The sequence below is a fragment of the Hyaena hyaena genome, unplaced genomic scaffold, assembly GCF_003009895.1.
Source record: "Hyaena hyaena isolate Hyena2069 unplaced genomic scaffold, ASM300989v1 scaffold_268, whole genome shotgun sequence".
Classification (NCBI taxonomy): Eukaryota; Metazoa; Chordata; class Mammalia; order Carnivora; family Hyaenidae; genus Hyaena; species Hyaena hyaena.
Genome location: NW_024080898.1, coordinates 428,003 through 455,389, shown reverse-complemented (window position 1 = coordinate 455,389; position 27,387 = coordinate 428,003). Strand labels below are relative to the sequence as shown.

The window sequence follows — 27,387 nt, the reverse complement described above, 5'->3', positions numbered from 1 at the left end:
GGGAGGGAGGAAAGAAGAACAGAAGAGGGCACATGCTAATGGGGTCAGCCAGGGGGCTCAGGAGTGTGGAAGGAGAGGCCAAGCGGTAGGGGTGACATGAACAGCCTCTTGCAGGAGGGCAGGAAGGCCAGGAGACCCGGAAAGGCCCACAGGCCTAGGACTAGCTGTGCGGAGGCGGGTGTGCATTGCGGCGGCTTCCTGGCGCACGAGCACCCTGGGCGGTACACATCTGAGCCTCTGTCTGGCTCATCTTCACTTCTGCTCATGAGACTGCACTGCTCACAGGGAAAAGTGCAGTGTTCTCAGTCACGGTGCTGTGCCCGTGTGGACTTGTAGACCTCACCCCTCACCATCACCCCCTGCCAAGCAACGTGGCCGAAAAACACGTCTGTTGACAGTGTGCGCAGGTGGAAATGGGTTAGAGCTGGGACATCAGTATGAATTCACAGTTAGCTTAATATAGGCCCCAGTGGACACTCAGGCAAGTATTTATACACATGTGGGTGTATGCAAGTTAGCATGCACACACACACACACACACATATTTTCTAAGTTCATTTATTTTGAGAGAGAGAGAGAGAGAGAGAGAGAGAGAGAGAGCATGAACAGGGGAGGGGTAGAGAGAGAGGGAGAGAATCTCAACCAGGCTCCATGCCTTCACCATAGAGCTCGGTGCAGGGCTTAAATTCACAAACCATGGGAACAGGACCTGAGCCGAAGTCAAGAGTGGGACACTTAACCGACTGAGCCACCCAGGCCACCCGACAGACATATATTTCATCACTGTCATTGAGAAGGCCTAGGAGCAGTGACACCCCAGTAGCAATGAGCACATCCAGTACCCCTGCCTTGGTCTCTAATCCCATTCTCCGATAAGACAAACCAGGGAAATTTCCTTGGGGAAATGGCTGATTCTAGGTGTGGGGCAGGAAATACGTAAATAGTGCCAGAAAGTAAGGAAATGCTCAAAAACAAGCAAACAAAAACTCCCACGTCAATGGGAGGTGTGTAAAACTAATGGTGGAGGGGGTATGTCAAAAGGATATAGGAGCCAACCAAAAGAGCGCCCAATGGCCAAGGCTGGAAAAACACGTGCAACACAATAAATGAAGTCATAGTGGACCATAATCCAAAGCATATAATAAGTATAATAAATATCAGCATGGTGCCATATTGATGTGTACACACACAAACACACACAGAGGCATAGACACACAGACATAGACCCAGGGGCTGGGAGACAAATCTCCTCTGGAGAAGGATTCCAAGTAGTTTCTGCAGATACTCCACCACCAAGAGGAAGCATCATCTCCCACTCCCTCCTGGGACCCTTCACATACCCCTCCCCCACAGGCCAGTTACGGTCTCAGTTCCCTCCCGGTCCAGCAGGGAAGAGGCAAGAGAGAGTGTGACACTTAAATTATTTTTTTCCCTCTTATTCTTATTCGTGTGAAGCTCTTCCTTAGTCCATCTGATTTCCCACAGGCAGGAAGCCAGGGGGCCTCAGCTCTGCAGCAGCAGAAAAATGGCCGTAGGAGTCCTTGAAGCTGAACGCTGTCGAGGCCGGAACAGGTCAATTCTCTAGTTTTAATCAAGGTTTCATCTTGGCAGGAGGGTGAAGAGAAGCCTGCAGGCCGGCTTACGTCCATCCCCTGGTGGGCATTTTCTTCCCCCAGGCACCTGCTACGACCAGTGCTGCGGGGTTGACAAATCTGGAAGAGAAACGAGGGGAGCAGAAGAATGAGAATTCCCAGCAGGCTGGTCATTACTCAGCGACAAGGGGGACCCAGAGTGCAGCAGCACAGGGCTCCTGGAAGCCACTGCGTCTCAGAGGAGCCAGGCCACAAGACAGCTGTGTGCCACGTGGGGTTCTGTCACTGAGTTCATAACAAACCGAGGATAAACCCCACTGGAGCCCCCTCCCCACCCCACCCCCAACAAACCCGGGTCCCAGAAGAGCAGGGAGGGAAGGGTTTCTCACTGGAGAGAATCTGGCGCCCAAGCTGGGAAGCATCCTAGAGGGACAGGGGGCGCCCAGGGTAAGAGGCACCGAAAGGCGCACTGGGATGGGCCGACCCAGGATGCGGAGCACGGACTTCGATTTAGCTGAGGGATCTCTCCTTTGTAAAGGCTTCTGAATATTAGCCTGGCGTTAGAAAATAACAGGAACTTGGGGCGCCTGGGTGGCTTAGTCGGTTAAGCGTCCGACTTTCGCTCAGGTCATGATCTCGCGGTTCGTGGGTTCGAGCCCCGCGTCGGGCTCTGTGCTGACTGCCAGCTCAGAGCCTGGAGCCTGTTTCAGTCTGTGACTCCCTCTCTCTCTGACCCTCCCCTGCTCACCCTGTCTCTCTCTCTCTCTCCTAGAAATAAATAAAAAAAAACATTTAAAAAAGAAAATAACAGGAACTTGAAATTATGCAAAAGCGCACAGTGCTAAACTGTGCGTCACATACACATTCCGTGGGAAGGTGCCTGCATTTGCCACCTTGCGTGTGTCACTCAGCCTCCATCCCCTCACACGTTCTGGAAAGTGAGACTGCTCGGAAAGCGTTGGGAACACTATGAATAATACATGTGCATTACTATTATTGTTGGTAATATTGTTCTTATTGGTATTTTTATCATCACACGCATGCCCCGCCCCAACGCCACTACTCGAATGAAGACGGGACCCTGTTAGTGGAGCCTCATCTCAACTGCGGGGGCTCCCGGGGACCAGCCACTTTGGGAGGGACCCGATTGGCTGGCTGAGGGAAGGCACTCGGGACTGACGTGATCAGCTCCTGTCAGGGGGAGCGCATCTGAAAAGCAAGGCAGCCCAGTGGGTCACAAGAAGATGACCAGGGCTCCAGGGCTGCCTCGACTCCCAGGAGCCTGATGCCACAACCACAGGCATGTTCAGCAAACAGCGGATCCTGTGCGAGCAAGAAAGACACAAAGTGAGAACCGTCAGCTGGGCCGGGCTTAGGGAAACCCTGAGTCAGACAGAACAAAGGATAGCTCTTAGGGTCACTCGACTGGGGCACCTTGTTTAAATATTTTTTTTACGTTTATTTATTTTTGAGAGAGAGACAGAGGCAGAGACAGAGCACAAGCAGGGGAGGGGTGGAGGGGGAGGGAGACACGGAATCCCAAGCAGGCTCCAGGCTCCGAGCTGTCAGCACAGAGCCCGATGCCGGGGCTCGAACCCAGGAACCGCAAGATCATGGTCTGAGCCGAAGTCAAATGGACTGAGCCACCCAGGCGCCCCAACTGGACACCTCATTTTAAAGAGGGGATTGATAGTGAAGGTTCAATGTTGTCAGCCAGGACCCAACACTCAAAAAGAAGCTTTGGGGTCAAGGCAATCAAGCCTCCTTATAGCCTGTGGCCCGTGGCCCAAGACGTGTGTCCACCGTGCCTCTTAGTCTGCTCAGGCCACATAACTAAACTCCAGGGGCCACATGGCATACACAACAGACACTTCTTTTCTCACGGCTCTGGAGGCAAGAAGCCTGAGGTCAAGGTTCCAGCCCATGCAGTCTCTGGTGACAGCTCTCTCCCCAGCCTACAGACAGCCTCCTCCTTGCTGCGTCCTCACATGGAGGGAGAGAGAAGATGGAGCTCTCCCGTGGGCTCTGCTGAGTCTCTTAAAAAGACACGGATCCGGTCAGAGAGGACCCCACCCTTTTGAGCTTACTTACTCCCTGAACTCAAATACAGCCACACTGCAGGTGGGGGCTTCAGCCTCTGAATCTGGGGTGAGGCGGGGAGCATACATACATTTAGCCCGTAACACGATACAAATACAGTTGTGTGAATACTTTCTCCCCGGCGCATGTACCCACTGCTGTCTCCGCAGAGCTGGGGTACCGCCCGGCTCGCGGTGGGGATACGGAAGAGGGGAGGAGGAACAGAAGGAATGGCTGTATCCTGCGTGCTGGGGAGGTGGACTGGGTGAGGAGACCTCCCCCTGACCCCCGCCCCAGGGTAGCAGCCACAGCGCCTCCCCTCACCCCTTTCCCCCAAGATGCTCTGTGAAGAGAAAGATCCTCATCTTCAGAAGAAAAATCTGGGAGACGGGGAAAGGAAGACTGGAAGAAGATCACAGGCGAGGGGGCAGACGGACACACAGACGCAGAGGTGAGGGGCCCCAAAGAGACCGTCCGGGCAGCCTGCAGATCAGGTCAGGGGGTGCGGGTCTGAGAGCCTGGGTTCTGAAGCCGCATGTTGGACCTGGAGACGCACCACCAGGCATCAGAGAGGCTTCCGAGCACCACCTCTCTGAGTCTGCAGTCCGTTCAGCTGTGAAATACGGCGTCTCGGTGTGCTCAGCCTGTTATCGCAGGGTGCCACCCACGGGGGCTGGCTTAGATGACAGACCTTCCTCTCTCCCTGTCCTAGGGGCTGGACATGCAAGAGGGGCTGGCAGATTTCAGGTCCTGGTTTGCAGAAGACTGTCTTCCGGCTTGTGTCCTTACACTGCGGGGAAGGGAGAGAAGCTCTTCTCTCTCGGGTCCCTTTTATAAGAACATTAGTCCCATTGTGACCTCATCACCTCCCAAAGGCCCCTCCTCCTGAGACCAGTGCATTCAGGATTAAGGTTTCAGTGTATGGATTTGGGGTGGCACCGACATGCAGTCTACCAGCACGCGGATCCAGAGAGCCAGTCGCCGTTGCCAGATTTCTTTCAGAGCCCGGAATAAAGGTGGCATTTCCCTCCTTTACACCGTGGGTACCATGCACGCTGGGGTGTCGCAGGTTCTGAGCAAATAGTCGTGGACGAAAAGACAGGAGAAAGGATGATGGAGAAACTTGATAAACGGAAAGTCCATAAGCAGATGGTTGTTTCCCAAAGCAGACCGGGGAGCCCTTGAAAGAGGAGTACTTTCCGGCCATCAGAAGAATGAAATCTCGCCACGTGCAACAACGGGGATGGAACTGGGGGGTGTTAGGCTAAGCCAAGTAAGTCGGTCAGAGAAAGACAGATGTCATATGATTTCACTCAGTGTGGAAGTTAAGATACAAGACAGATGAACCTAAGGGAAGGGAAGCAAAGATAATATAAAAACAGGGAGGAGGACACACCATTAGAGACTTAAATACAGAGGAAAAACTGAGGGTTGCTGGTGGGGTGCTGGGTGGGGGGTTGGGCTAAATGGGCAAGGGGCATTAAGGAGGGCGCTTGTTGGGATGAGCACTGGGTGTTATATGTAAGCGATGAGTCACTGGGTTCTACTCCTGAGAACATTGTTATATGATATGTTAACTAACTTGGATTTACATTAAAAAATAATAATTTAAAAAAATTTTTTAAAAAGATGATCAAATCTAAAAAAAGGAAAGAAAGAAAGAAAGAAAGAAAGAAAGAAAGAAAGAAAGAAAGAGGAGTGTTTTCTGCATTATTTCCGACTTCTAGCCCAAACTCCCATGTCCTAAAATTCAGCCCAAGAAAACCCTGCCCACGCGTGTCCTGCACTCCTGTCCCGATGCCAAAAGCTGGGACCAGACAGAGACAGCAAGACCGCAGCCTTCTCAGAAAATATTTACGGTGCAGGGAAAAGAGCTGACATTCAAGAAAGCTGTGTGCTGCGTCTGGAGACAATGATGCCCCCGGGGGAGATAATCGGAGCCGAAGTTACAGGGCCCGGCCGTTCCTCTAATAATAATCATAATAATTATCGCACATAATGATAACGTAGCGGTTGTCCATTTGTGTGGGTGCGGCCAGCCGCTGGACTGGTGGGACCGAAAGAGTCCCCAGAAACACTTCCGTGTTCAGGAGGTGGCCCGGACACCAGGCCCTGCTTGCTGCAAAGCCCATTGAGCTGGGGAAGCTCGGCGTCTGCTGGGGTGGCAGATATTATCAGAAAAAACAAAATTAGGCACATTTTCCCCTCGACTTATGAATCCCTCTTCTGCATATGCCCTCACACACATTTTGACATTCATTGAACTCTGTCTTCACTACTAAAAATAAACTCCGGGTCAAATGCAATGAGCCAAAAACCTCAGTATGAAACCACAAGAAATAGAGTAATAGTCAAATGGGCTAATAGCAGAGGTGTTCTGAAAAGACGTTTCTGTTTGAAGCCTGGAGTCCCGAGTGGGCCCGGAGTTCCCGCGGTGCCGGAGACGGCGAACACAGGAAGCAACGTGTGGCGAGAGACCGGGGCTGGCTCACGGCCACGGACAGGCGGGAGCTCTCAGACAGGCTCTCCCCAAAAGTCAGGGTCGGGGGACAGGTGAAGAAGATCAGTCAGGCAGGAGCCGGGAGGTGCTCCCAGGGGGCACTGGTAACCAGGGGCGGAGTCCAAAAGAGCAAGGTGACGGTCCAAGGGAAGAAGTCAAGCCTGTGTGTGTGTGTGTGTGTGTGTGTGTGTGTGTGTGTGTGTGTGTCCAAGGCAGGGGCCAGGATGACGGAATAACCCGTCAGAAGCTACACAGGTAAGGAAGGAAGTGGAGGCGAAGCCAGTAGCAAGGGCTCCCTTTTCGCGGAGCGTTTTTTTCAGGCCAGCTTTGGGATCCTCACGACCAGCCCAAGGGGGTCTGGTCCATTATGTAGCTGAGAAAGGAGAAGCTTGGAGAACGGGAAAGGGCCTGTTCAGGGTGGGAGAAGCGAGCGGCAAGAATGCAGGTGTGCTGCTATCTCTGTTCCACAGCAGGCTCGTGGAAGGCAGGGGTGCGGGCAGACGGGCCCCCAGGGGAACGGCGGCGCCTTCAGGATGGGGAGAACCAGACGCAGAAGCACGGGGCTGTCGCCTTTCTCAGAGCCCCCGGCACAGACCAGCCCTGCCCCCATCCGTCCTGGACGGTGCGCCTCCCAGGCCCGGCGTCGCCCCCTGCTCCATCCACACGCCCCCAACAGCTGAGTTCTAGGGCAACTCCTTTCCCATCATCCCACACGGATTGGTCCAGCCTCTCCTCCGGCCACAGAATGTAGGCGACGCTGCTCGCTTTTGCCATGGCTACGGCAGTAAGAGACGGTTCATGCATCTCCCCAGCTCCTCCTATCCGGTGACTGGAGTCCCCTCTGCCCCCGTCGCCCCACTGGGACAGCTTGGGAATCGGGATTCCCCCAATTCCAGGTGCTACGGGGAAAATGGTGACCACAGGAGAGGCTGGGGCGCTGGCACTGCAATCCCGCTTCCAGAGCCGACTGCCTGGATCAGATGCGTGGGCTCTGGGAGCAAAATGCAGGGACTGGCTGAGTGAGTGCCCGAGGATCAAGGGAGCCACACGGCAGCTTCCACGGGAGGCCTGTCAGCTGCACTCGGCGCAGACAGGGTCTGTCCCCGAAGCGGGAAATCAGACCCCGACACGGCAATGCGGGGTACCAGTGCACCGGGCGCTTCCCAACGGCCGAGCAGCTCGGCTCCTACCGACGGCGCCTTCCAAGAGCCTCAAGCCGCAGCAGCCTCTTTAGAAAGCCTCCCCAGCGGAGAAGGGCCCCTCCGCCGCCCTCCCGGGCCCCCGGGGAGCCTGGAGAACCCATGTGTGTCAGTCTTGAGTGAAGAGCGGGGTCTCCCGCTTGCCACCATGTGTGTCACGGGGCCGCTGGGGACACAAGAGATGACAGATACAAATGCACTCGGGACATAGTTAAGGCACAGGAGAAAAGACACCAGGAGCATGTGAACACCATCCTCTGCTACCCCGGCACCCCGACTTCCTACCTGTCTTCTCACTAGTCCCCACTTGAATCAGGTTTCCTTTTTTCAATGTTACTTATTTTTTTCAACATCTTGTGTGTGTGTTTTTTTTTTTTGCTTGTTTGTTTCTGTTTTTGTTTTATTTGCAACTGATCTTTTTCTTTGCTGTCAGTCTTTAATAACTTTCTTCTTTTGGTTCTCTCTCTCTTTCTTTTACTCTCTGCTTCCTCCTTTTCAATTATTCATTCCTTCTGTTCTTTCAACATCCACACGAGTGTCAGGTGGGTGTCGGGATGTGTAAGACGGTCTTTTGCTCTCACCAGTGACCAGAGCCATGGCTCAGGTTGGGGAGAGAATGACACGGTCCGAGGGAGGCATGCCCCAGGTCGCCAGCGGCAGTCTGGCAGAGGAAGTAATCATCTCTGCTCAGGTCAGGGGTGCTCTGTACACCATGCACAAGTCGTTTCCCAGCCAGAGCTGGCAGAAGGTGAAAGTCAGAGAGAAGAGCAGACCAGAATCGAGAAGACTTTAAAACAGACCGCTGCACAGAAGGAACCGTACCTGGTGTCGTTAATGAATTAAAAAAAAACAAACCCCTGGGGCTCCTGGGTGGTTCAGTCCATTAAGCGTCTGACTTTTGGTTTTAGCTCAGGTCATGATCTCAGAGTTCGTGAGTTTGAGCCCCGCGCTGGGCTCTGCGCTGACAGTGTGGAGCCTGCTTGGAAATCTCTCTCACTGCCTCTCCCCTGCGCATGCTCTTGCTCTCTCTCTCTCTCTCTCTCTGTGTCTCAAAATAATTAAGTAAACCTTAAGAAAATTAAAAAGCAAACCCTCCCATTTTGAAATTTTTTTTTTTTTTTTATGTTTTATTTATTTCTAGGAGAGAGAGAGAGACAGCGACAGCATGAGCAGGGGAGGGTCAAAGAGAGAGGGAGTCACAGACTGAAACAGGCTCCAGGCTCCGAGCTGGCAGTCAGCACAGAGCCCGACGCGGGGCTCGAACCCACGAACCGCGAGATCATGACCCAAGCGAAAGTCGGACGCTTAACCGACTAAGCCACCCAGGCGCCCCCAAACCCTCCCATTTTGATGCACTTCCGCCTCCACACCAGGCAGCGCGCTGAACTATCTCCACTATCTCATTCAATACCCACGACATCCTGAGGCAAGAGCTAATATGATCCCTATCTTACAAGCGAGGAAGCCGAGGCTTGGAGCAGTCTGAGCGATTCACCCAAGATGAGGCAGGTTGGCAAAACTAGGAAAACTCGGGCCTGCCTGAAACCCAGGCTTTCACCTCTTCCTTTCCCCCAGGCAGCCCCTGGCTGGTGCGGCCGGGTGTGCCACGCACAGAGGCGGGAAGGAGGCAGCCCCAAAAGGCATTTTGCTGCCAGCGCACCTTCTCATGCTCCTCCAGGACGGTCCCCACACTTCTCAGCAGGACAGCTGCCTTCTGCCAGGAGGAAAGGCCTGGGGTACCCCGCCTAAGAGGTGCTGGGCTCCATCCTCAGCCAGGGACAGAGGGCGAGCTGCCAAAGCACAACACTGAGGCCGCGGAACACCGAGAACCAGGCCCCATGTGCCAAGGGGAGATTATGGGAAGCCAGCTTCTCAAACCAGCACAGGAAGCCAGGCCAAGAAGTCAAGGACCACACCCCAAACTGTATTGCCGGAGATCACCGATTCCAAAGGCCTTTTGTTTTTTCTTTTCCTCCATAAAGCTTAAGAGGAGAAATCTCTTACCCTTATTCTCCAAATCCCCAAATGGTCTGGCTTTAGTTCAGGGAAGGACAGTCTTTGAGTCCCTCTAGGGTACTGAATGGATGTGTAGTTATTTTTGGGTTGAAGGCACCAAAATCCCAGGTATGACAGGATTCTGAAAATACACAAGAAAGAGCCAAGAATGATTAGTATCAGTGTTTGCACTAAATGGACGAGATGTTTCATTCACGTGAAAAAACACAAAGCACATACTAACATATGCTAAATGAGACACTTCAGGAAAGCAGACATTTATTGAACAACTGCTATGTGCCAAGCACTGTGGTCGACGTTTCACTTCGTTAAACCGTTTTCTGACCAGACCAGTGTTGACGGCTACATATTTCAGAAGGGCCCTCAGAGGCCAGGCCAGAACCATAAGTCAGTCTTCCTGACTCCGAAGCCCGGGCTCATCGATAACATCTTCCTCTCCCACTGAAGCTTTTTCATTCACCTGAGTCCAGGAACTCTAGGGAGAAGGACGTGAGAGATACACCCGGTAACTTTGTTCTGAGAATGTCCTGTCCCTGGATGCACAGAGGGTGGGGGTAACTGTGTCAGATTAACTTCGTTGTAAGCTTTATCTGAGCTCAACACTGTCATCTGGTAACATGTGATCAGTAGACATCATGCATTACTCAGGGAACAAAAAAATGTAGCTTCACCGAGGATTCTTATCCTAACTGATAATCGGCCCAAAGGGCTTGGTGGGGGAGGGGACAGGGGGGCCACTGCTCGTCTCACCAGCTCTGGAAAGGCCTCCTAAGGCACCTGAAGCAGGACCAAGTGCTCAGCCAGGGGGGGTCCGACACCGACTCTTCTTCAAGGACGGTGAGGCACGACAGAACGCCCACACTGTTACCTTTACAACGGGGTGATTCTCCCCGCTTCCAGACCTCCCTCCTGTACCCCTGAAGACCCCCGGCATCCTGGCCACCACATCATCAAGAAGATGGAGCCCGGTGAACACAGACTCAGAATAAGTAAGACTGACAGGGGCGCCTGGGTGGCTCAGTTGGTTAAGCATCCGACCTCGGCTCAGGTCGTGATCTCACGTTCATGGGTTCGAGCCCCGCGTCGGGCTCCGTGCTGACAGCTCAGAGCTGCTTCAGATTCTGTGTCTCCCTCTCTCTCGGACCCTCCTCTGCTCACGCTGTCTCTCTCTCTCTGAAATAAATAAAAAAACATTAAAAAATTAAAAAAAAAAAAGTAAGACTGACAACTTCTGAAAGGGAACTGACCCTCAAGCGTGGGAACAGCTGGAGAAACACCCTCACCCCACAGCCGAGAGCAGCGGCCAGGTGGCTTGGATTCCCCACTGTCAACTCCTTCTCTCTCCTGCAGGGAAAATGCGGTCACAGTTTGCTTCTCTGAGGCCCCCTGGGTGTCACACTCCTCCCCCGGACATGTTAGTGTCACGGGAGGACCCATGGCGGCTCTGCAAGCCCGGGTGTGCCTGTCTCTTCCCACCGGATTCGGGGCTCACCCCTCCGGGCAGCCCCGGTTCCCAGCAAAAGGGCACAACCCCCAGCACTCAGGGAAGTCCCTTGACTTGCAGCCCGCTCAGAAGGAAGCATCCTTGGCACTTCTACACTCTGGCCACTGGTGCCTCCCACACTTCTCGGACATTTTTAAGGCACTTTTGTGCCTTAATGTCAAAATGCATTCGCTTTATTCTCTGGAGAAGGCAACAGCCCAACTCCGTGGTTGTTAGACCGCCTGGATTAGCATTCCAGGCCTAGAGGAGTCTTCTTAGGGGCCTGAGCAAGCTACCCTCTGAGCTTCACTTTCTCGTCTTAAAGGTTGTTTCTTTTTTTAAAAGTTTATTCATTTTTGAGAGATGGAGAGAGACAGAGTGCAAACAGGGGAGGGGCAGAGAGAGAGGGAGACAGAATCTGAAGCAGGTTCCAGGCTCCGAGCTGTCAGCGCAGAGCCCAACACAGGGCTCGAACCCACGAACCACGATATCGTGACCTGAGCCGAAGTCAGACGCTTAACCGCCTGTGCCACCCAGGGGCCCCTTCAAGGTTCATTTTGAGTTTCAAGTGAGAACCTCTGCAGAGCTCAGCACGGGGCCAGGCCTGTTGTGAATCCTTAGAAATGCCAGCTAGTATTACTGCCGCTTAAGCAAATGCTCTGGACTTAACTTCTTCATCTCCTCCCAGTAAAGAGGAAAAGGCCTCCCCAATCCCTACCTCAGCACGATGACTTGTTCAGTGTTAGGCGCTCGGACCTCGGGGTCAAGCCCTGGGAACGCGTGCAGTGGATAATAACACCCACCATCTTCCAGCTGTGCCAGCAGCAGTAAACTTGAGTGCAAGTGACAGAGGAGCCTTACAGACGGTAAGGTAGGAGGGGACCGTGCCGAATACACTAACAGCGCCATTTACAAGCACCATGCAGGACAATGTGCAGGACATCCCCACGGGCCCGCCCCAAGCACCCATGGTGACCCCCGGAGGTCAGGCCACAGCGTGACCCCCATCCCCATTTTACAGACTTGGAAACTAAAGTCCAGGGGGGCTAGGGAGGCTGCCCGGTGCACAAGCGTGAATGTGCAGCTGCATCAGTGCTTTGCAAGCTCACTCCTTCCTCCTGGAAAGAGGAGCAGCCGTGACACATCAGCTCCTGCAGGAAAGGAGCCTCTTTCCAAGGCAGCCAAATTGATTAATGTTTTTAATTAATGTTTTAAACCACACACACAGAGCAATGTTCCATGGAAAATGAGGAACTAAAACTTCCAAGTTTCTCCCAGGAGCCAGTCCAGCCAGTTGCTGGCTGCCAGAGTCGGGGGGTGGGGAGGATGGGGGAGTGAGAAGGAGTCGTGAGCCAGCCAGGGTGGTCAGAGCCCGGGAAGGTCACAGCTCTGCCGCAAGGCACCGAGCCTGGCGAGCAGTATGGTCACTTCCCACCCACAGGGACAAGCCAGGGACAGGGGGGACTGGCCCGGCACAGGGTGACAGGGCTCTCCTGGCCACTCCTCGGAAATCCATCAGTCACAGCAGAGGAGCGAGCTGGGTGCAGAGGGAGGGCAGCCCTGCAGCGTGTGCCTGGGGCCTGGGCCGGCAGGGTGAATGGCCGCTACTCCCAGAACATCCTGCCTGACACTCCGTCTCAAGGACGGGACATTCACCTGCTCTGCAGTTGACAGAGATACCCTGCATCTGAACCCGGGGGCCTCGGGCTTTCTCAGGATGCTGAGAATGCTTCCCTGATGTCACCTGGGATCACTGCTGGGGTCCAATGCTGTGTTCACATGAATAAAAAAATCGGGAGTCCCCAGGACCCCAAGGTCCCCAGGGGGCGAGAGGCAGCCTGGGGTGCAGAGACGGGCCCTCCTGTCTCTGCCAGTGGAATTCCAAGTGTGTCCTGTACCCAGATGTCCTCTGCTCTCTACAATCCAGCGGCAGGGCCGTATCACCCAGGGCAGGGCACAGAGTGTGACATATAGCACTGAATAATTAATCACCAGCTCTGCTGTGAGCATGACCCCCGTATCATCGGGTCAGCTGGCCTCGAATGCCACCTAGATGCTTCCCGGACGACGGAGGCAACTGGACACACTGACGACAGCCAGGACCAGCCACCTTGTAGGGGGCCCCGGGCTGCATGGCAGGAGAGAGACCTGGCCGTTAAATGAGTGACTGCACAGAGATTCCTGACCTGAAAACCATCAAAATGCCACTGAGGTGGACTACGGCCCTTGCAGAAGCAGAGGACAGGACGGCTGTCCCCAAGGGGCCCTGAGAGCAGGCCCCGGGGGAAGATGCCTGGGGAAAGGGCATACACGCGTCTTAGTGCTGGGCCTCTCCTGGAAGGTCAGCGGAGCCGGACGGGCTGGTGGAAGCCTTCGTGTGGCTCAGCACTGTGCCGCAGCAGTGATCCCACGCGGTCTCGGGGAAGTATCGTCTGTGATGCCCCCAATTCTACGAGGTCTTGCAGGGCTGAGTGCAGAGGCGACAAGTGCACTCGGGACACAGGCTGCTGGGTCCGAGCCAGTCCCTCGGCTAACAGCTGTGCACCCTGGGCGGTTTCCTTGACCCCTCCAGTCATCATGTGGAAACCAGGGCTCATAAGAGCAGTTCCCTTTCTGGACTGGGGCAAGGATACGCTCAGGAGACGCCGAGTGGGAAGCAGAACGCCAGGTTCGGAGTGAGCGCTTGAGTCACACCTGGCTGTCCTCAGGGTCTATGTGCTGTCATTACCCGTGCTGCCGGGCAGGCAGACCAGACGGTCTTGGATTTGAATCCCGGCTCTGCCACTTCCCAGAAATGTGTCCATGGACCATTCACTTGACCTTCCTATGTCTTCGTTTGCCTATTACACAGCAGCCCTGTAGGGCCACCGAGGATTACAGAGCGTGAAGAAAAGCAGGCGGTACAGTATGAACTTTCAGGAACGAAGGCCCCGGCCCAAAACAAAGGACGTTCTACCGAGCAACCGGCCTGGACTGGTCTAAAACATCAAAGTCAAGAACAGCCAAGGAACTGTTCCAAGGTAACGGGAAGCTGAGGAGACACGATCCCTGAGAGCAGTGAGGATCTGGAATCAGAAAAACATAGTCCCAAAGCATATGACTGGGGCAGGTGATGAAACTGTGTGGCCATTAGGTGATACAGCTGTGGCCACGCTAAAGTCCTGCATGTGATCGTTTTGATTGTTACATGGGGATTACCTAAGAGGGTGTCCTGGTTCTCAGGAAACACACACTCAATATTTCAGGATAAAAGGCATGTGTACAACTTACTCTCAGATGGTTCAGACAAAACCTGTGTGTGTGTGTGTGTGTGTGCGCACGCGCGCGCGCTCACACGCTCGCGCACGCGAAGGGGGTGCAGGTGGAGGGCGAATTAACAATTGCCGAATCTGAGTGGATGGTAGTGCCCTGTATCACTTCTTCCCGCCAGTTAAAAACCACGTCTGGGTGAAAGACGACAGCGCCCAGAAGCAGGACAGGAGATGCGGACCTGCTGAGCTGACCCCGACCATCCATGCATGGCCAGGCACAAGCCTCTCCCACACAAACCGCGTCAGCTCAGGTACAAATGTTGTGATGGATTGTGCAGAAAACTACAAAGGCTAAAGCTGGAATTCAATTTGCACCTCCACCCTGTCCTGCCAAGAGAAAGAAAGATAAATGGACGCCTCCTCTATTACTATGCCCTGGGACCCGGTTTGGCGGCCTGCACAGGAGCCATCAGGCACTGAGCAAGGGGGCTCGGGGGCTACAAGAGGGGCAGTGCCCTTGGGGGGTGGGCAGGGGACTCAGGTGTTCACTAGGTGCCAGGTGGTGTCTAAGAACTTTCTGCACCCAGATCCTCCCAAGGGCCCTTGTGGCAAATGCTATCGTTATTCTCGTCTCACACTGTAGGAAACTGAGGCTGGAAGGGGGGCCCCCGCAGGGTTTAATCTGCAGCGTGGGTGAGCTAGGGCTGGAGCCCAGGCTGCCTCCACAGGCAAGAGGGGAGGTGGGCCCCACGGGAAACAGAGCAGCCAGCACCCAGAGCAGCCCCTCCCCCGCAGCCCAGGCCGCCTGCCTGGCCATGCAGAGGTCTGCCTGCAGCAGGAAGCTACAGCGAGCAGAGACCCCAGTCTCCCCACAGTGCTGCCCCAGCACTGTACACAGTCGGTGCTCAGCACTCGTTTGTAGGTATACTCACGGACATATGCCTTCTTACAAGGAGTCCAGCAATGCACAGACAATCTCTGGGGGAAGACCCAACCTGGGACACCAGTGTCATCAGGGAAGAGAAACAGGGGTTCAGGGACATGGATGGGTAGGGGTCTTCATGAAAAACATTTTTTTAATATTTTATTTATTTCTGAGAGAGAGAGAGAGAGAGCATGAGCAGGAGAAGGTCAGAGAGAGAGGGAGATACAGAATCCAAAACAGGCTTCAGGCTCTGAGCTGGCTGTCAGCACAGAGCCTGATGTGGGGCTCGAACCCACGAACCATGAGATCATGACCTGAGCCTAAGTTGGACACTTAACCGACTGAGCCACTCAGGTGCCCCCATGAAAAACCTTTTTATCCCTTCTGAGTTTCGTCTCGTGAATGACTTACGTATTCAAGGTTTTGTTGTTGTTTTTTAACATTTATTTCTTTTTGAGAAAGAGAGCACAGGGGCGGGGCAGAGAGAAAGGGAGACACAGAATCTGAAGGAGGCTCCATGCTCTGAGCCGTCAGCACAGAGCCTGACACGGGGCTAGAACTCACGAACCATGAGATCATGACTTGAGCTGAAGACGGACACTTAACCCAGTGAGCTACCCAGGGCCCACGTGTTTTCTTTTGTTTTTTGTTTCAAAGGAGAAAAAGAAATCGATGAGGCTGCTGTGTAAGCTTGCTCTGAGGAGGAAGCAGGGAGCCATGGCGTGCTACACTACGCGCTGGAACACAGCTGTCACCGCACACCCCCCGGCTTCCAGAGGCTGAGGGGCAGCAATGATTAAAAAGGGTAGATTTGCTCGCCAAAGAGACCAGCCCAGGGGTCCTGAATCCCCAGAGCTGCTGTTTACAGCAACATGGGAAGCCACCCAATATAACCCTATGATGCTTGTCCAACCGTCACGTGCGCCAGGAGCGAGCAGTGCCCGTCCCTAAGGTGACCGGGGAGCTGGGCGGGACTCACACCTTCTCCACGTTACAGCTCCAAAGACAGAGTTGTGAAATGGTGAGGAAAGGTGCTCTCCAAGGACACAGACTAGCTCCAGAAACTGGGCTCTGGCCCCCCGCTGTGTCTGCCCCTGGAGGAGAGTGAGGCGCGCCGCTGTCCCGCGGAGAAAGCATCTGGGGTCAGAGAGCGCCAGCTTCCAGACAGGCTGTCCGTGGTGCTCCCTCAACACTCGGCTGATGAGCGAAACGTAAAGTGTGTGCGAATCCTCCCATGGGAACAGAGGGAGGGCGGCCGGGAGGAGGCAGGCGTCTGCAGGGTCAGCCTTACCAGGCGGCTTCCCCTGAAACCTGAAAGCATGTTAGCTCCTGGCCTTCCACCTCAGACTCTCCTCTGTGTGAACCTGCATTTATATTCAACTTTCCCTTACGAACACCCTCCCGCCGCTCCCCCGGCCCCAGAGGTGTTATTAAATCAACCCCAAAGGTAAATAGTTTTCATTTCTCCAACCCCAAAAACCTCCCTTCCTGCCAGCACACTCGAGTCTCGTCAACGAGAACATCAAAGCCATTGCTTTCGGTAAGAGCCTCGCGGATCATCAGGTGATGTGTGCAGATAAAAACAACCCGCCACACGGAAGGCTGTGCCCCCTGTGGGGTGGCGAGTGGGCTGGGGGAAAAACAGCGAGCTAAAACGGGGAGCCAAGCGCCGGCCCCTCTGTCCAGGTCCGAATCTGCCCGGTGACCTTAAGAGTCCCTTCCCTCCCACTCCAGGCCTCTCACAGAGGAAGGGGGTTGGGGTCTCTTTCAGATCTAAAAGTGACTGATTCCATCTCATCCTCTCTGCTCAGAGTCTGTACTTCCTGGACTGTGATGACAGTTCATTTACATACAGGGAAAAAAAATGAAGACTACGTGGTTGCTTACACCCTGAGCTGTAGTTTCTGGTGACTCAGAGGAGAAATATATATTTCCATTCAGCTCAAAAGTCATCCCTCCATTCTCCAATTGCTCAAATGATGTAAGTCGCTGGGCCAGTGGGACCCCCTGGGGAAGTTCCAGGCTACTGGGAGCTCAAACGTCAGTGAATGGAAGTTCAACAAGGGAATTTCCCAGGGCAGACAGGTGCGCCGACAGGTGGGCTGGATGGAGATTCCCCTCCCTGAATAAAACACCCCTTACCCATTCATTCTCCGTCTCAGTATATCTCTATTCCTTAGGGGGGGGCCAAGGGAAACACTGGGCTTCGCCCTGGCCCAGGGCCCACCATCCAGGAAGTCACACCCCCAGCACGAAGATTACCTCTTCCAGGAAGGCAATGTTGAACCACCAATGTTGAAAGCGCCCTACACCCCCTGACTATAAACCCCATAAGAGCAGCAACGGTGCCTGACATGTAATGGCTCCGAACACCTTTGCCAAAATACTAAATACTCGCTGAATGAGTGAATCCCACGGCTCCCATAAAGCTTAGGTAATTCTATCCCCCAAAATACTGGGTGCCTGTTGTGTGCTTGGTACTGGGGATTAAATGGTGAACAAGTCAGACAATTACCCACACAGGCATCATCCAAAGCAGCTGCTGACAGTGCTGGCAGAAGATGACCTCCAGCTGTCAGCCCTCTTTGGAGACTGCCTTGGCTGAAGACAATGACCTTGCTCAAGGTTGTTCAGCCTTCCGACACAGCACACATACAATGACTGGTCAACCCATTACCTCAATTCTGGCCCATTCTCAAGGGCCATTCAGCTCTAGAGCTTCCATGGGGTTGGCTGAGGCCTTTGCTGGGACACTGGTATGTCCTGACTTCTTCCTCTGGCCACTCTTGAATTCTTCCCCCTCAGACACGTAGCTGTGGATGCCAAAAGCATGCCGTAATGAACATCTGGCTTACTGACCGACAGCTCAGCATCTGCTTTCCAGGGAGCCCAACCTGCATCAAGAAGAGTCTTCTGATTGATGCCCAGGCCCTGTGACACCAAGATGAAGCCTCCAGGAACAGAACAAGCAAAGAGCCCCGTCCTAGAGGGGAGCTACTTCCTTAGAGCGCCCTATTGGCCAGGATGCTGAAGGCCGGGCTCATGGCGATAAGCAGCGAATGAGAGCTCTAAGGTAGCAAACACCTGTTTGTAATGGTGGCTGTACTGTATGGATGCATCCTAGATCCTTCATGTCAGACTCATTTTCTTGATCCTTTTTCCCCCGGGCACCCAGTGCAGAAAGGAGCTTGGTGACATGTCTGATGAATGGTTAGATGATGACCCGATGGATAAACAGATGGATGGACAGACCTGTCTTACTGAACAAGGAAGTCACATCTAGGGAAGCTAGACAACAAAGGAGGGTAACGATGATTTGGTATAAGTGAAAGTATGTAATTGGCATAAAGTGTTTATCACGGTTCCCAAGAAGCATTAATGATGAAGATGACGATTAAGCCGCTCATGAGGACCTTCCTGGAGAAGGGGACCTGGGATGAGCAGCTTGAAAGTGACAGAATGGAAGAGGGTACATGAAGTAAGAGAATGAGACCTCAGCATTAGCAAATGGAGTCCTGACGCGGCTCATCAGACGTAGAGTAAAATAAACACCCTCTCCACGGGGCTGCTGTGACAGCCCAGCAATGGCAAGTGGAGAGAGCTTCTACGGCCATCACATCTGTCACTCTGAAAGTGGGCTATGACCTTCCCATCACTAGTGGGGGCAGCAGACGATGGAGGGTCTTGAAAGTACTACTGTGGTTTGGAGACTCAATCTCGTGGAGACAGGGAGCCATGGCCTGGCCTCAGTCCCCCTAAGAAATACATGGACCGTGGGACCATCCTCGTTCAGGCAACCGCCCCACACACTGAGAGTGACCTCATTCCTGAGGGTGAAGCCTGGGAAACAGACAGGAGGGCCGAGGGACAGGGGGATTCATAGGAGCCTGCTGTCTGCGCGAGCGTAAGTACTTAAATGACAAGGACAAGGGGAAGAGAGAACGTTTATTTGGGAAAATTATGAAACAAGTGACAGAGCGGATGGTCTGTTAAGCAGCACAGTGCATTCCAGAAAGTGCAGGTAGGGGCTTTTAGCCCGTGACTACTCGTCCCTGAGCTGGGAACATCTGAAGGGCTAAATGCTGAGGCCATCAGAGGGGGCAGGCAAGGGTGACAACCCAGAGAACCGACCTCAGCACCAGCCAGGCGTCAGGCTGAAGGGGAGAGTCATAGGGAGGCAGTAAAGCTCGCAGCTGAAGCAGACTGGCTTTTGCTGCCGAGCGACCTGGGCTAGAGGTGAGGCTCCGCCACTTCCTTCCTGCCCAACCTGGCCTCACCAGGGCCCGCCTCCCTGAGCCTCAGGCCTTATCTGTGATCAAAACAGCAAGGTGCCTGCAGAAGCGAGCCAGCCCATGCAAAGCACTGACACACAGGGGGTGCTTGAAAGCGGACAGGGGACACCGTGTTACTGGATTGTAGGTCACAGGTCCGTGGAGGAGAGGTCCAGAGTGGGCCCCCTCCTATAGCTCCCACACATCCTGAGGGAGTCATGAGTCTTCTGTGAGGCCCCCTCCAGGGGGCCTGATGGAGTCAGCGTGAGTGCAGCGGGGGGGGGGGGGGGGGGGGGGGGGGGGGGGGGGGGGGGGCATACCCCGATTTAACCCAAACCCCTAGATTTCAGTTGCTAGACGGATTTGAGGGCTTTGAGAAAGCATCCTTGTACTTTCCTGAGGAAAAAGATGAAGCTGCAGAAAACAGGGGCTCGTCTGAACTCACACAGCAAGTCAGTGGCGGGGAAAAGGTGCAGCTGGAGGCGCTGAATCTCAGGCAGTTCGTTCAAAGACTGGAGTCGCCGGATGCGTGCTCCAAGGTCAACTGCTCAAGGGGCCCCAGTGTCTTGGCGCCCCAAGGTCCACAGCCCCTACTCTCAAAGCCTATTGAAAAGAGCAAAAGGAAAAGCAAGTGGAGAATGAACTTCTAGGCAGAGAGAGATGTCCCTCCACCTCCCAAAACAGGGATGGTGCTCCCCAGCTCATTCCCTGGAGCTGGGCCAGCACAGGCTGCAGAATACAGGCCCAGGGGCCTCAAGGCCATCAAGGGGACCCCATCCATGCACGTTAGGGATGAGAGAGGTGAGGGACTGTGGAAGAGAAACCAGTTACTTCCATGCCAAGAAATCACAGCTCCCAGATACCCTTGACATGTCTTGTCCAGAGTCAAGCATGGTCTCCATCTGCCCACAATGCAGGCCCGTCCAAGTGCTTATGTCACTTCTCCCTGAGCAGGGAGGACAGAAGAACAAGACTTCTTATAAGTGACACTGATTTCAAGTGACCACAGGTATCTCAACCCACGAATCAGCCCAGACAGAAGAGAAATCTGGCATCGAAGAACAGACCAATCCTACAGATAGCATACGTCATGGCCATTCACCTCCAGCCTCCTCACTGCCTGGCCCTGATGGGCTTTCCATGTGATCACTGATTGTGAAAGCCAGCCATATTGTCCCCTGGTCACAGATGGGTAAAATGAGGCCCAGAGAGCTTCCCCAAGGCACTGTCAGATTTGAATGCATACTGTGCGGAGTGAACTGTGCTAATAGCAAGACCTATGTAATAAAGCTCTCTCTCCAGTCTGCTGCTTTCCCCCACACCCTTTCCCATTGGATATCCCTTTTTTAAAAAGTTTTTTTAAATGTTAATTTAATTTTGAGAAAGAGGCAGAGCATGAGCGGGAGCAGGGGAGAGAGAGAGGGAGACACAGAATCCGAAGCAGGCTCCAGGCTCTGAGCTGTCAGCACAGAGCCCGACACGGGGCTTGAACCCACGGACCATGAGATCATGACCTGAGCCGAAGCTGACGCTTAACCGACTGGGCCACTCAGGACATCCTTATTTTTAAGGGCATTAAGTCTATACGAGATTGATTTTATTCAACAAGAAAGATGCAGAGTGCCCAGCATGGGAGGGGTGCCAGCAACAGCAAGGCTAACTTCCTAAATGCTCTAGAGGGGAGTCCTGCTCCAGATAAGGATTGGAAGAGATGACCTCTGAAGTTGCTTTTACCTTAAGACTCTGTGAGCTGAAACTGAAATTTCCGTTCCTGTGCAAGTATTCCCCATCAGCTGAACACATGCATTTCTACAAGTCCAGAGATGGAAGTTTCACTCTTCTTGGGGACAGCAAGGCTCTCTGAAACCCATCCTGGCCTCTCCTAACTAGCCTCAGCCTTCTTGGGGAGGAAGGGTCCAGATGGAGAGTGAGGGGAATACAACAGATAGTCAGAGATAAACAGGACCGGAGGAGCCTCCTGACTTCACAGGATGTGGTGAGGCGAAGCAGTAAGAGAAAATGAGAAAGCTATCCAGAAACGCAAACAGCACCACAAACAGATTCAACAGGAACACACGGGAACTTTTCTTTTTCTTCTTCTTCTTTTTAGCTAGGAAGTCCAAAAATAGTTGAAAGAGCTGTACCTCAAAGCCTTCTGAAGAAAAACCATGTCTCGTCCATAAGACAAATCTAGGAGGACATTAAGGGTGAAGTCTGAAGTCCTGAGTACTGTAGGGCCAGCTCAGACTCGACACAGGACTCCACAACGTAAGTGAGAAGCGAGCTGTTACAACCCCAGCCTGTACACTCAGGAGCCAGAGTGCTCATCAGCAGTTCACACAAAGGCTCGGTCTGAAACTCGCTCATTTTCAGGGAAGGCTGCCTTACCACTGGCTCCTCGTGAAGGCTTCTGCATGGACAGGAACAGACTTGGCGGGAGGAATAACCAAAATCAGCACCTCCCAAGGGAGTGGGTAAACAAGCAGATGAAAAAAACTTGGCCTCATTAAGGATTAAAAGAAAGCATAAATTTAACAAGAGACCATTTTGCGTCTATTGAATTATAATTTTTTTAAGCTAATAATACCCGGTGTTGGTGAAGTTGTGGCAGATCTGGCAAGCCCACACGTGGATGGTGGCGACGTGCACAACCTTATTTGAAAGTAGTTTGGCAATACGGGTCGAGATTCATAAAACTGAGCCTTTCGACTCAATCATCCTTCTGCTGAGAGTGGGTCCAAAGGATTTTCCCAGAAGGGAAGAGAGAGATGCACAGATATGCTCACAGCCCTCGTAAGTACGACAGCAAACCACTAGAACTTTTAATTTTTCAACAATGGAGAACTGGTGGAGAATATAACTTATCGGCCTGAGGAGCACTTTCAAAGTGATCATTCGAGGGGTGCCTGGGTGGTTCAGCCGGTGGAGCGTCCGACTTCCACTCAGGTCATGGTCTTGCATCAGAGTTCAAGTCCTGCATCGGGCTCTGTGCTGACAGCTCAGACCCTGGAACCTGCGTCTAATTCTGTGTCTCCCTCTCTCTCTGCCCCACCTTCCCCAAACCCTCCTCACTTATGGTCTGTCTCTCTCTCTCTCTCAAAAATAAATAAACATCAAAAAAATTTATTTTATGATCGTGCGTAAGGCACTTCAGCAAAATGGAAAAATGCCTATGATACGTCAGATAAAAAACAGATTATGAAATATTTCCCACACCTATGTCTATATGAAATTGTACATTAATACATGGACAGACCTATCACATACCTGAAAACAATCTGATGAGTCACGGAGGGGAGGGTTACTGATTTTGTTCCCTTGTCCATTTCCATTCGTTGTCAAAATAAGTGACCACAGCATTGATGTTGATGATTATTTCGTATTGGCCAAACTTTAATAATATATAGGAAAGACATGGGTGGAACTCTGGGGCACTAGAAACAGAATTCAGGAGATGAGAAACGATCAAACTCCAAAGGCGTCAGAGGAGCAAGTGCAAGGAACATGACCTCTAATCAGAGGATGGAAAATGCAGGCACCACAGGGTCACGTATTAGCGAGGTGAGTCTCCCAGGCCCCGTGGTGCTTCCGGCAGTATCTGACTGTCTCAGCTTTACGAGATCAGTCTCCCTCCTCTCTACTACGCCCACGGTGCTCAAACGGGAATAGAAAAGCCCAGATCTGTATATATTTAAATGCCCATCCTCCTAAAACAAAATTCTGCTGAGAGGCCTAAAAATAATTTAAATACTGAATTTCCCAAACCAAGTCTTTTTCAGAGAGGCAATGCAGACCAGTTTCTACACGTGGAGCTCAACCAAGGTCATATGGGACTTTCATTTTGTATAGGGGAGGACCCAGGTGGGCTTTCTGGAGTGAACAGCAATCTCAACAGACAGCTGTCCGTCCCCTGGCCCAGGCAGGGGTGCTCCACTTGGGAAAGTGACCTGAGTCCAGTCCCGACGCCAGCCTTACTAGCCCCGGACTGCTGCACCTGTCCTCTCGAGCTGTGACCTCAGATGTGCCTCCATAAAGTGGGGACACTGCAGAGCCTTCCTCACAGGGGTTGGGGCACTAGAGGAGCCGCATGCACGCCGCACAGCACCAGGCAGTGGCGGGCACTCACTAACTGCGGGCTCGCTCTGTCACTCTCCTTTCTTGGTCCGAGGACTTCCTGTGTCACGTGTGTGGGGGGAGGGCACACATGCAAATGACCAAGTGCCTCGCTCAAGCCTGGCTGCCAGGAGGATCACCTGGTGGGTCCCTCCCAGCGCGATTACATCAGATGCTCCGGGAGGGAGGGGCCCGGGCACAGTGCCTCCGTAAAGCTGACTCCCTGGTGCCACAGATCTATGGCACGTCCAACTCAGGCAAGGTCATTTCCCCTCCAAAGCCCCGAGCTCACTATAGCGAGAGGCGGGAATCTTTCTCAGTGTATTTAGGCTGCAGTTCAACAGTTCCTCTTGGGACAGGCGCATTTCTAAGGACTGGCAAAGGGCAAGGGTTTCCCCCACTCCCTGCCTCCTGCTCAGCCCAGGGATTCCTGCGAAGCAGAAGAGGTGGCAGCTGGAGCCACCCGGGTCGTGGAGGCCACCGAGAAGCACCTGAGCGACATGGGCAGCGACACCGGTGAGCTCCCAGGGCCACCCCGCCCGACCCCGGTCTTCCACGCATCTCTTGCGGACTCCTGTGTGTCCCTGGCATGGGGGCAGCAGATGGGCAGGGGCCAGGCCTCCCGAGGAGCGCTGTCTCCAGAGGCAGCCAGCCCCACACCTCTGGAGGGGGCAGGTGGAGAGCGCAGGATGCCCCCCCTCTGTGGAGCGGGCACAGCCTGTCGGTGCTGCTGGGGGACAGGCCTGCGCCCCGTGCCAAGCCCAGAGACGCTCCCCGTGCAGTGGCAGGAGCTGTGGCTCGAGTCGCCGCTGCAGGGAGACACAGGCGCAGCCCTTCAGGGGAACATTAACCTCCCCCCCGGGGTGCAGCAACAGCAGGTGAGAACCTGCGGGCCCCCCGGGGCAGGCTGCCTGCGTCGCCCCAGTGAAGGGACCTGCCCAGCTGCTCTCGGCCTGGCTAGAAGATGCTTGGGGGGCCCTCGTCCACGCTCCGCCTGGAAGACTCATTCTGTAAGACTGTTCCAAGACCAGGACTCTGCTCTTCCCTCGCCTGTTCCCAAATGCCCTGCAGTCAATGCTCCCTGGACCCCCATTACCGGAGGGCACGTTTCCAGCGCGCTGACGAGCGGCCGGGAGCCTCCACGCACATCACCCTTGGGAACTCCAGCGACCCGCACAGTCAGCTTTCGGAGTCAATGCTGTTCTCATTCCCACTTTACAGACGAGGACAGTGGGGGCACTGAGCTCACGCGGCAGAGCTGGGTCTGCGCGCCTGGCAGGTTCCGGAGGCTGGGCTCTCCCATTCTGCCCTGGTTCGAGGACTGTTGCTTCTTTGACTCCTCCTTTTGGTCAAAACACATTACTGGGCTCCTGCTGTATGCCAGCCCGGGGCAAGGGGCTGGAGACACGGTCAGCCCTCTCAAGAGCTCCCTTAACATAGTCCTAAGGCCCTCAGAAGCAATTCTGAACAAGTCAAGTCCCTGTGAAAATCTCGCTAAGTAGCTGGACCTTGGCCACCTCCTGCAGAGGCGGGCACGGGGTGAGCAGCGGGGCACCAGAGCGTGGGGTTGGGCAGACCTAGGAGTGAGTGCCAGCTGCCCACGGACAAGCTTTGTGACACAGGGATGCCCCTTTCTGACGCTTCTCCGTAGAGGGGGATGATGGGAACCCTCCTGGGCTGCTCCAGGGGGCGAGTAAGAAACGGTCTGCACAACTCATAGTAAGCGACTGGGGACTTCTGTGGGGCCAAATGCCGGTCTGAGGACAACCAGGAATCAGGGGGTGGGCAGTGACCGGTTCAAGAGGCTGCTGACATTCAGGGCAGGGGTGAGGAGCCCAGGAGGGGCCCCCAAAGGTATCCCAGAAGGAGAAGGGCCTGCGATGGATTGGGTCAGTTTTGGGAAGGGCGGAGAGGCTCCCAAGCCAAGAAGAAAGGAGACAGGACAGCCGGGGGGCGGGGGGGGGGGCCACAAACTATGGGCTGGACCGAGCAGAAGTCAGCAGAGGTCACGACGGATGCTAAGACACTATAGATGCCAAGAAGAATGAATGAATGAGGGAGGGACTGTTAAATCCTCTCAGCGGAGACAAACACCAAAACGCACTCACGAGCTCGCAATTCTAGGCTCTAAATGGAGTCACGGAAGCCCTCACCTCGGGAAAGGACGGGGCTCTCTTCCGTGTTCGTCTCCTAGAGCCGCCATGCATACAATGACCACAAACCAGGTGGCTTGAAGGGCAGAAAGCTATTCTCACACAGTTCTGGGGGTGAGAAGTCCAAAATGGAGACCTCTGCTCTCTCAGAAGGCTCTAGAAAGAATCCTTGCCTGCCTCTCTCCTGGCTTCGGGCTGTTGGGAGATGTGGTAGATGCAGGGGTCTGATCTCTGTCCCCGTCTCCACACGGCCTCTGTTGCTCTGGATATCCATCCTCTTACAAAAACACCAGCCAGGGGATTTAGAGCTCTCCCTGCTATGAAAGACACCCTTTTCCCAAATACGGTCACGATCACAGGTACCAAGGATTAGGACACAATTCAATCCACTACCCCTTAATCACAACCTCTCCACTGGCCAGCTGTCCAGGTCAGCTGTGACCTCCCAGGATCTTCTGCTGACACCCTAACACAGAGCCTGGGTGCAGCACGTCCGTAAACCCAGAGAAGCTGGCGCCTGCGCCCACCAGGCCCTCGTCCCAGGAAGCCTTAGCTACCACATTCACACCAGCATTACCTTGGCTTCTTCCTAACGGCACTTCTGCAAAAGGGCACCCCCCACACCCCACCACAGACCCGGAGCTCTGCGCTCAAGAGGCACCCAGGTACAGGGTGCTGGACACAACAGAAGTTCCCAGACCTATACCTGTTAGAAGGAACAGTTGAGCCCGGATCCCGTTCCCTAAGAGGCCAGGCAGGTGGCTGTCACTGAAAGGGGGTCACGTGCACCGCCGGCTGCGGTGGGTCTGTCCGCACAGTTCTGAGAGATCCAGAACTTCTCCCTCGCAGCCGCCCGGGAAACCCTGGGCAGCGTATCTTCTCTGCCCAATCAGCCAGGCGGCCCTTCGACGAACATTCCTCAGGCTGGGCTCTGCTGCCCGCGGTCGTCGGCCAGGCACACACATGAACGGAAGAGGCCATCGGCGAGCAGGGGCCGGCTCTCCAAGGTCATAGGATCCCAGGGCCTTCAAACTCCAAAGTGCCCTCCCAGGGAAGCACCCAGGCATACCACAGGCATCCATAAACGTTAGCTGTGGTCAACCGACCAGACAGACTTTTCCAGTCCCTAAAGGAGGCCTGTGGACGCTCAAATAGTTTTCAGCGACCTGCTGTATAACCTTGGGCAAGTTGCAGAGCCCCGTGAGGGAGCACATCTCCTTATCCAGATGTAGGACCCGGAGACTGAAAGTAGTCTTGCAGTACTTGGCATACTTTTCCGTTCCACCTTTACAGCAGAAACACTGACCAGGTAAGCTGTCCTTCCCTTAAGACAGGGCTGAAAGGAGGCTGTGAAAGTGCAGCGTGAGCCTTCCCCGACGTGGCCTCGTTCTCTGCAGCGCCACGGAGCACGCTCCGGACCCGGCGGGACTGACCCTCGTGTCAGGGGTTAGGCAAGGTCACGTGCACACCCCATGGTTCTGTCCCAAACACACCCCGGATGGAGAACATACCCCGCCTTCTCAGGGCGGCCCCAACGTTAGCATCCGTCCCCTACCTTCCCTCCCACCAGTATTGTGTTTCGAGCCCACTCTGTGCCCCACTGTGGGTCCTAGGGGGTAGGGTGACAAAGAGACAAAGCCCCTGCCTTCACAGGACGAATCCTGGGGTCCTCTTCTCCCTCTACCCCTTCTCCAAGCCCCCAGGAGTTGATCCTTCTTCTGGATTCATTGCCCAGTTCGTTCCTGATCTTCCACAAGAGGCCCCCAGTCTCGTTTCCATTCAAAGGATAACCCTGCCCTCCCTCT

General features: G+C 54.1%; 1 protein-coding gene across 13 annotated transcripts in view; it reads right to left on the bottom strand.

Moving 5' to 3' along the window:
* Positions 1-1,107: 1,107 nt before the first annotated feature.
* The window catches only part of LOC120240870, a 154,495-nt gene continuing 128,215 nt past the window's right edge, over positions 1,108-27,387 (bottom strand). For 9 of the 13 annotated variants that reach the window (XR_005530748.1, XR_005530747.1, XR_005530746.1 and 6 more), the window contains 2 exons: positions 9,375-9,507; positions 1,108-1,712 (listed from right to left, as the gene is read on the bottom strand). Coding sequence is in view for 1 of the 13 variants with exons in the window: in XM_039245731.1 (XP_039101662.1) it covers positions 1,416-1,712; positions 9,375-9,507 (430 nt within the window). In the remaining 12 variants the exon portion in view is untranslated. Of the gene's footprint in view, positions 1,713-4,227; positions 4,462-9,374; positions 9,508-9,609; positions 10,341-19,761; positions 19,920-26,288; positions 27,235-27,387 lie in introns of those variants that run through there. The other 4 variants (XR_005530750.1, XR_005530755.1, XR_005530756.1 and 1 more) reach the window with 4 other exon arrangements.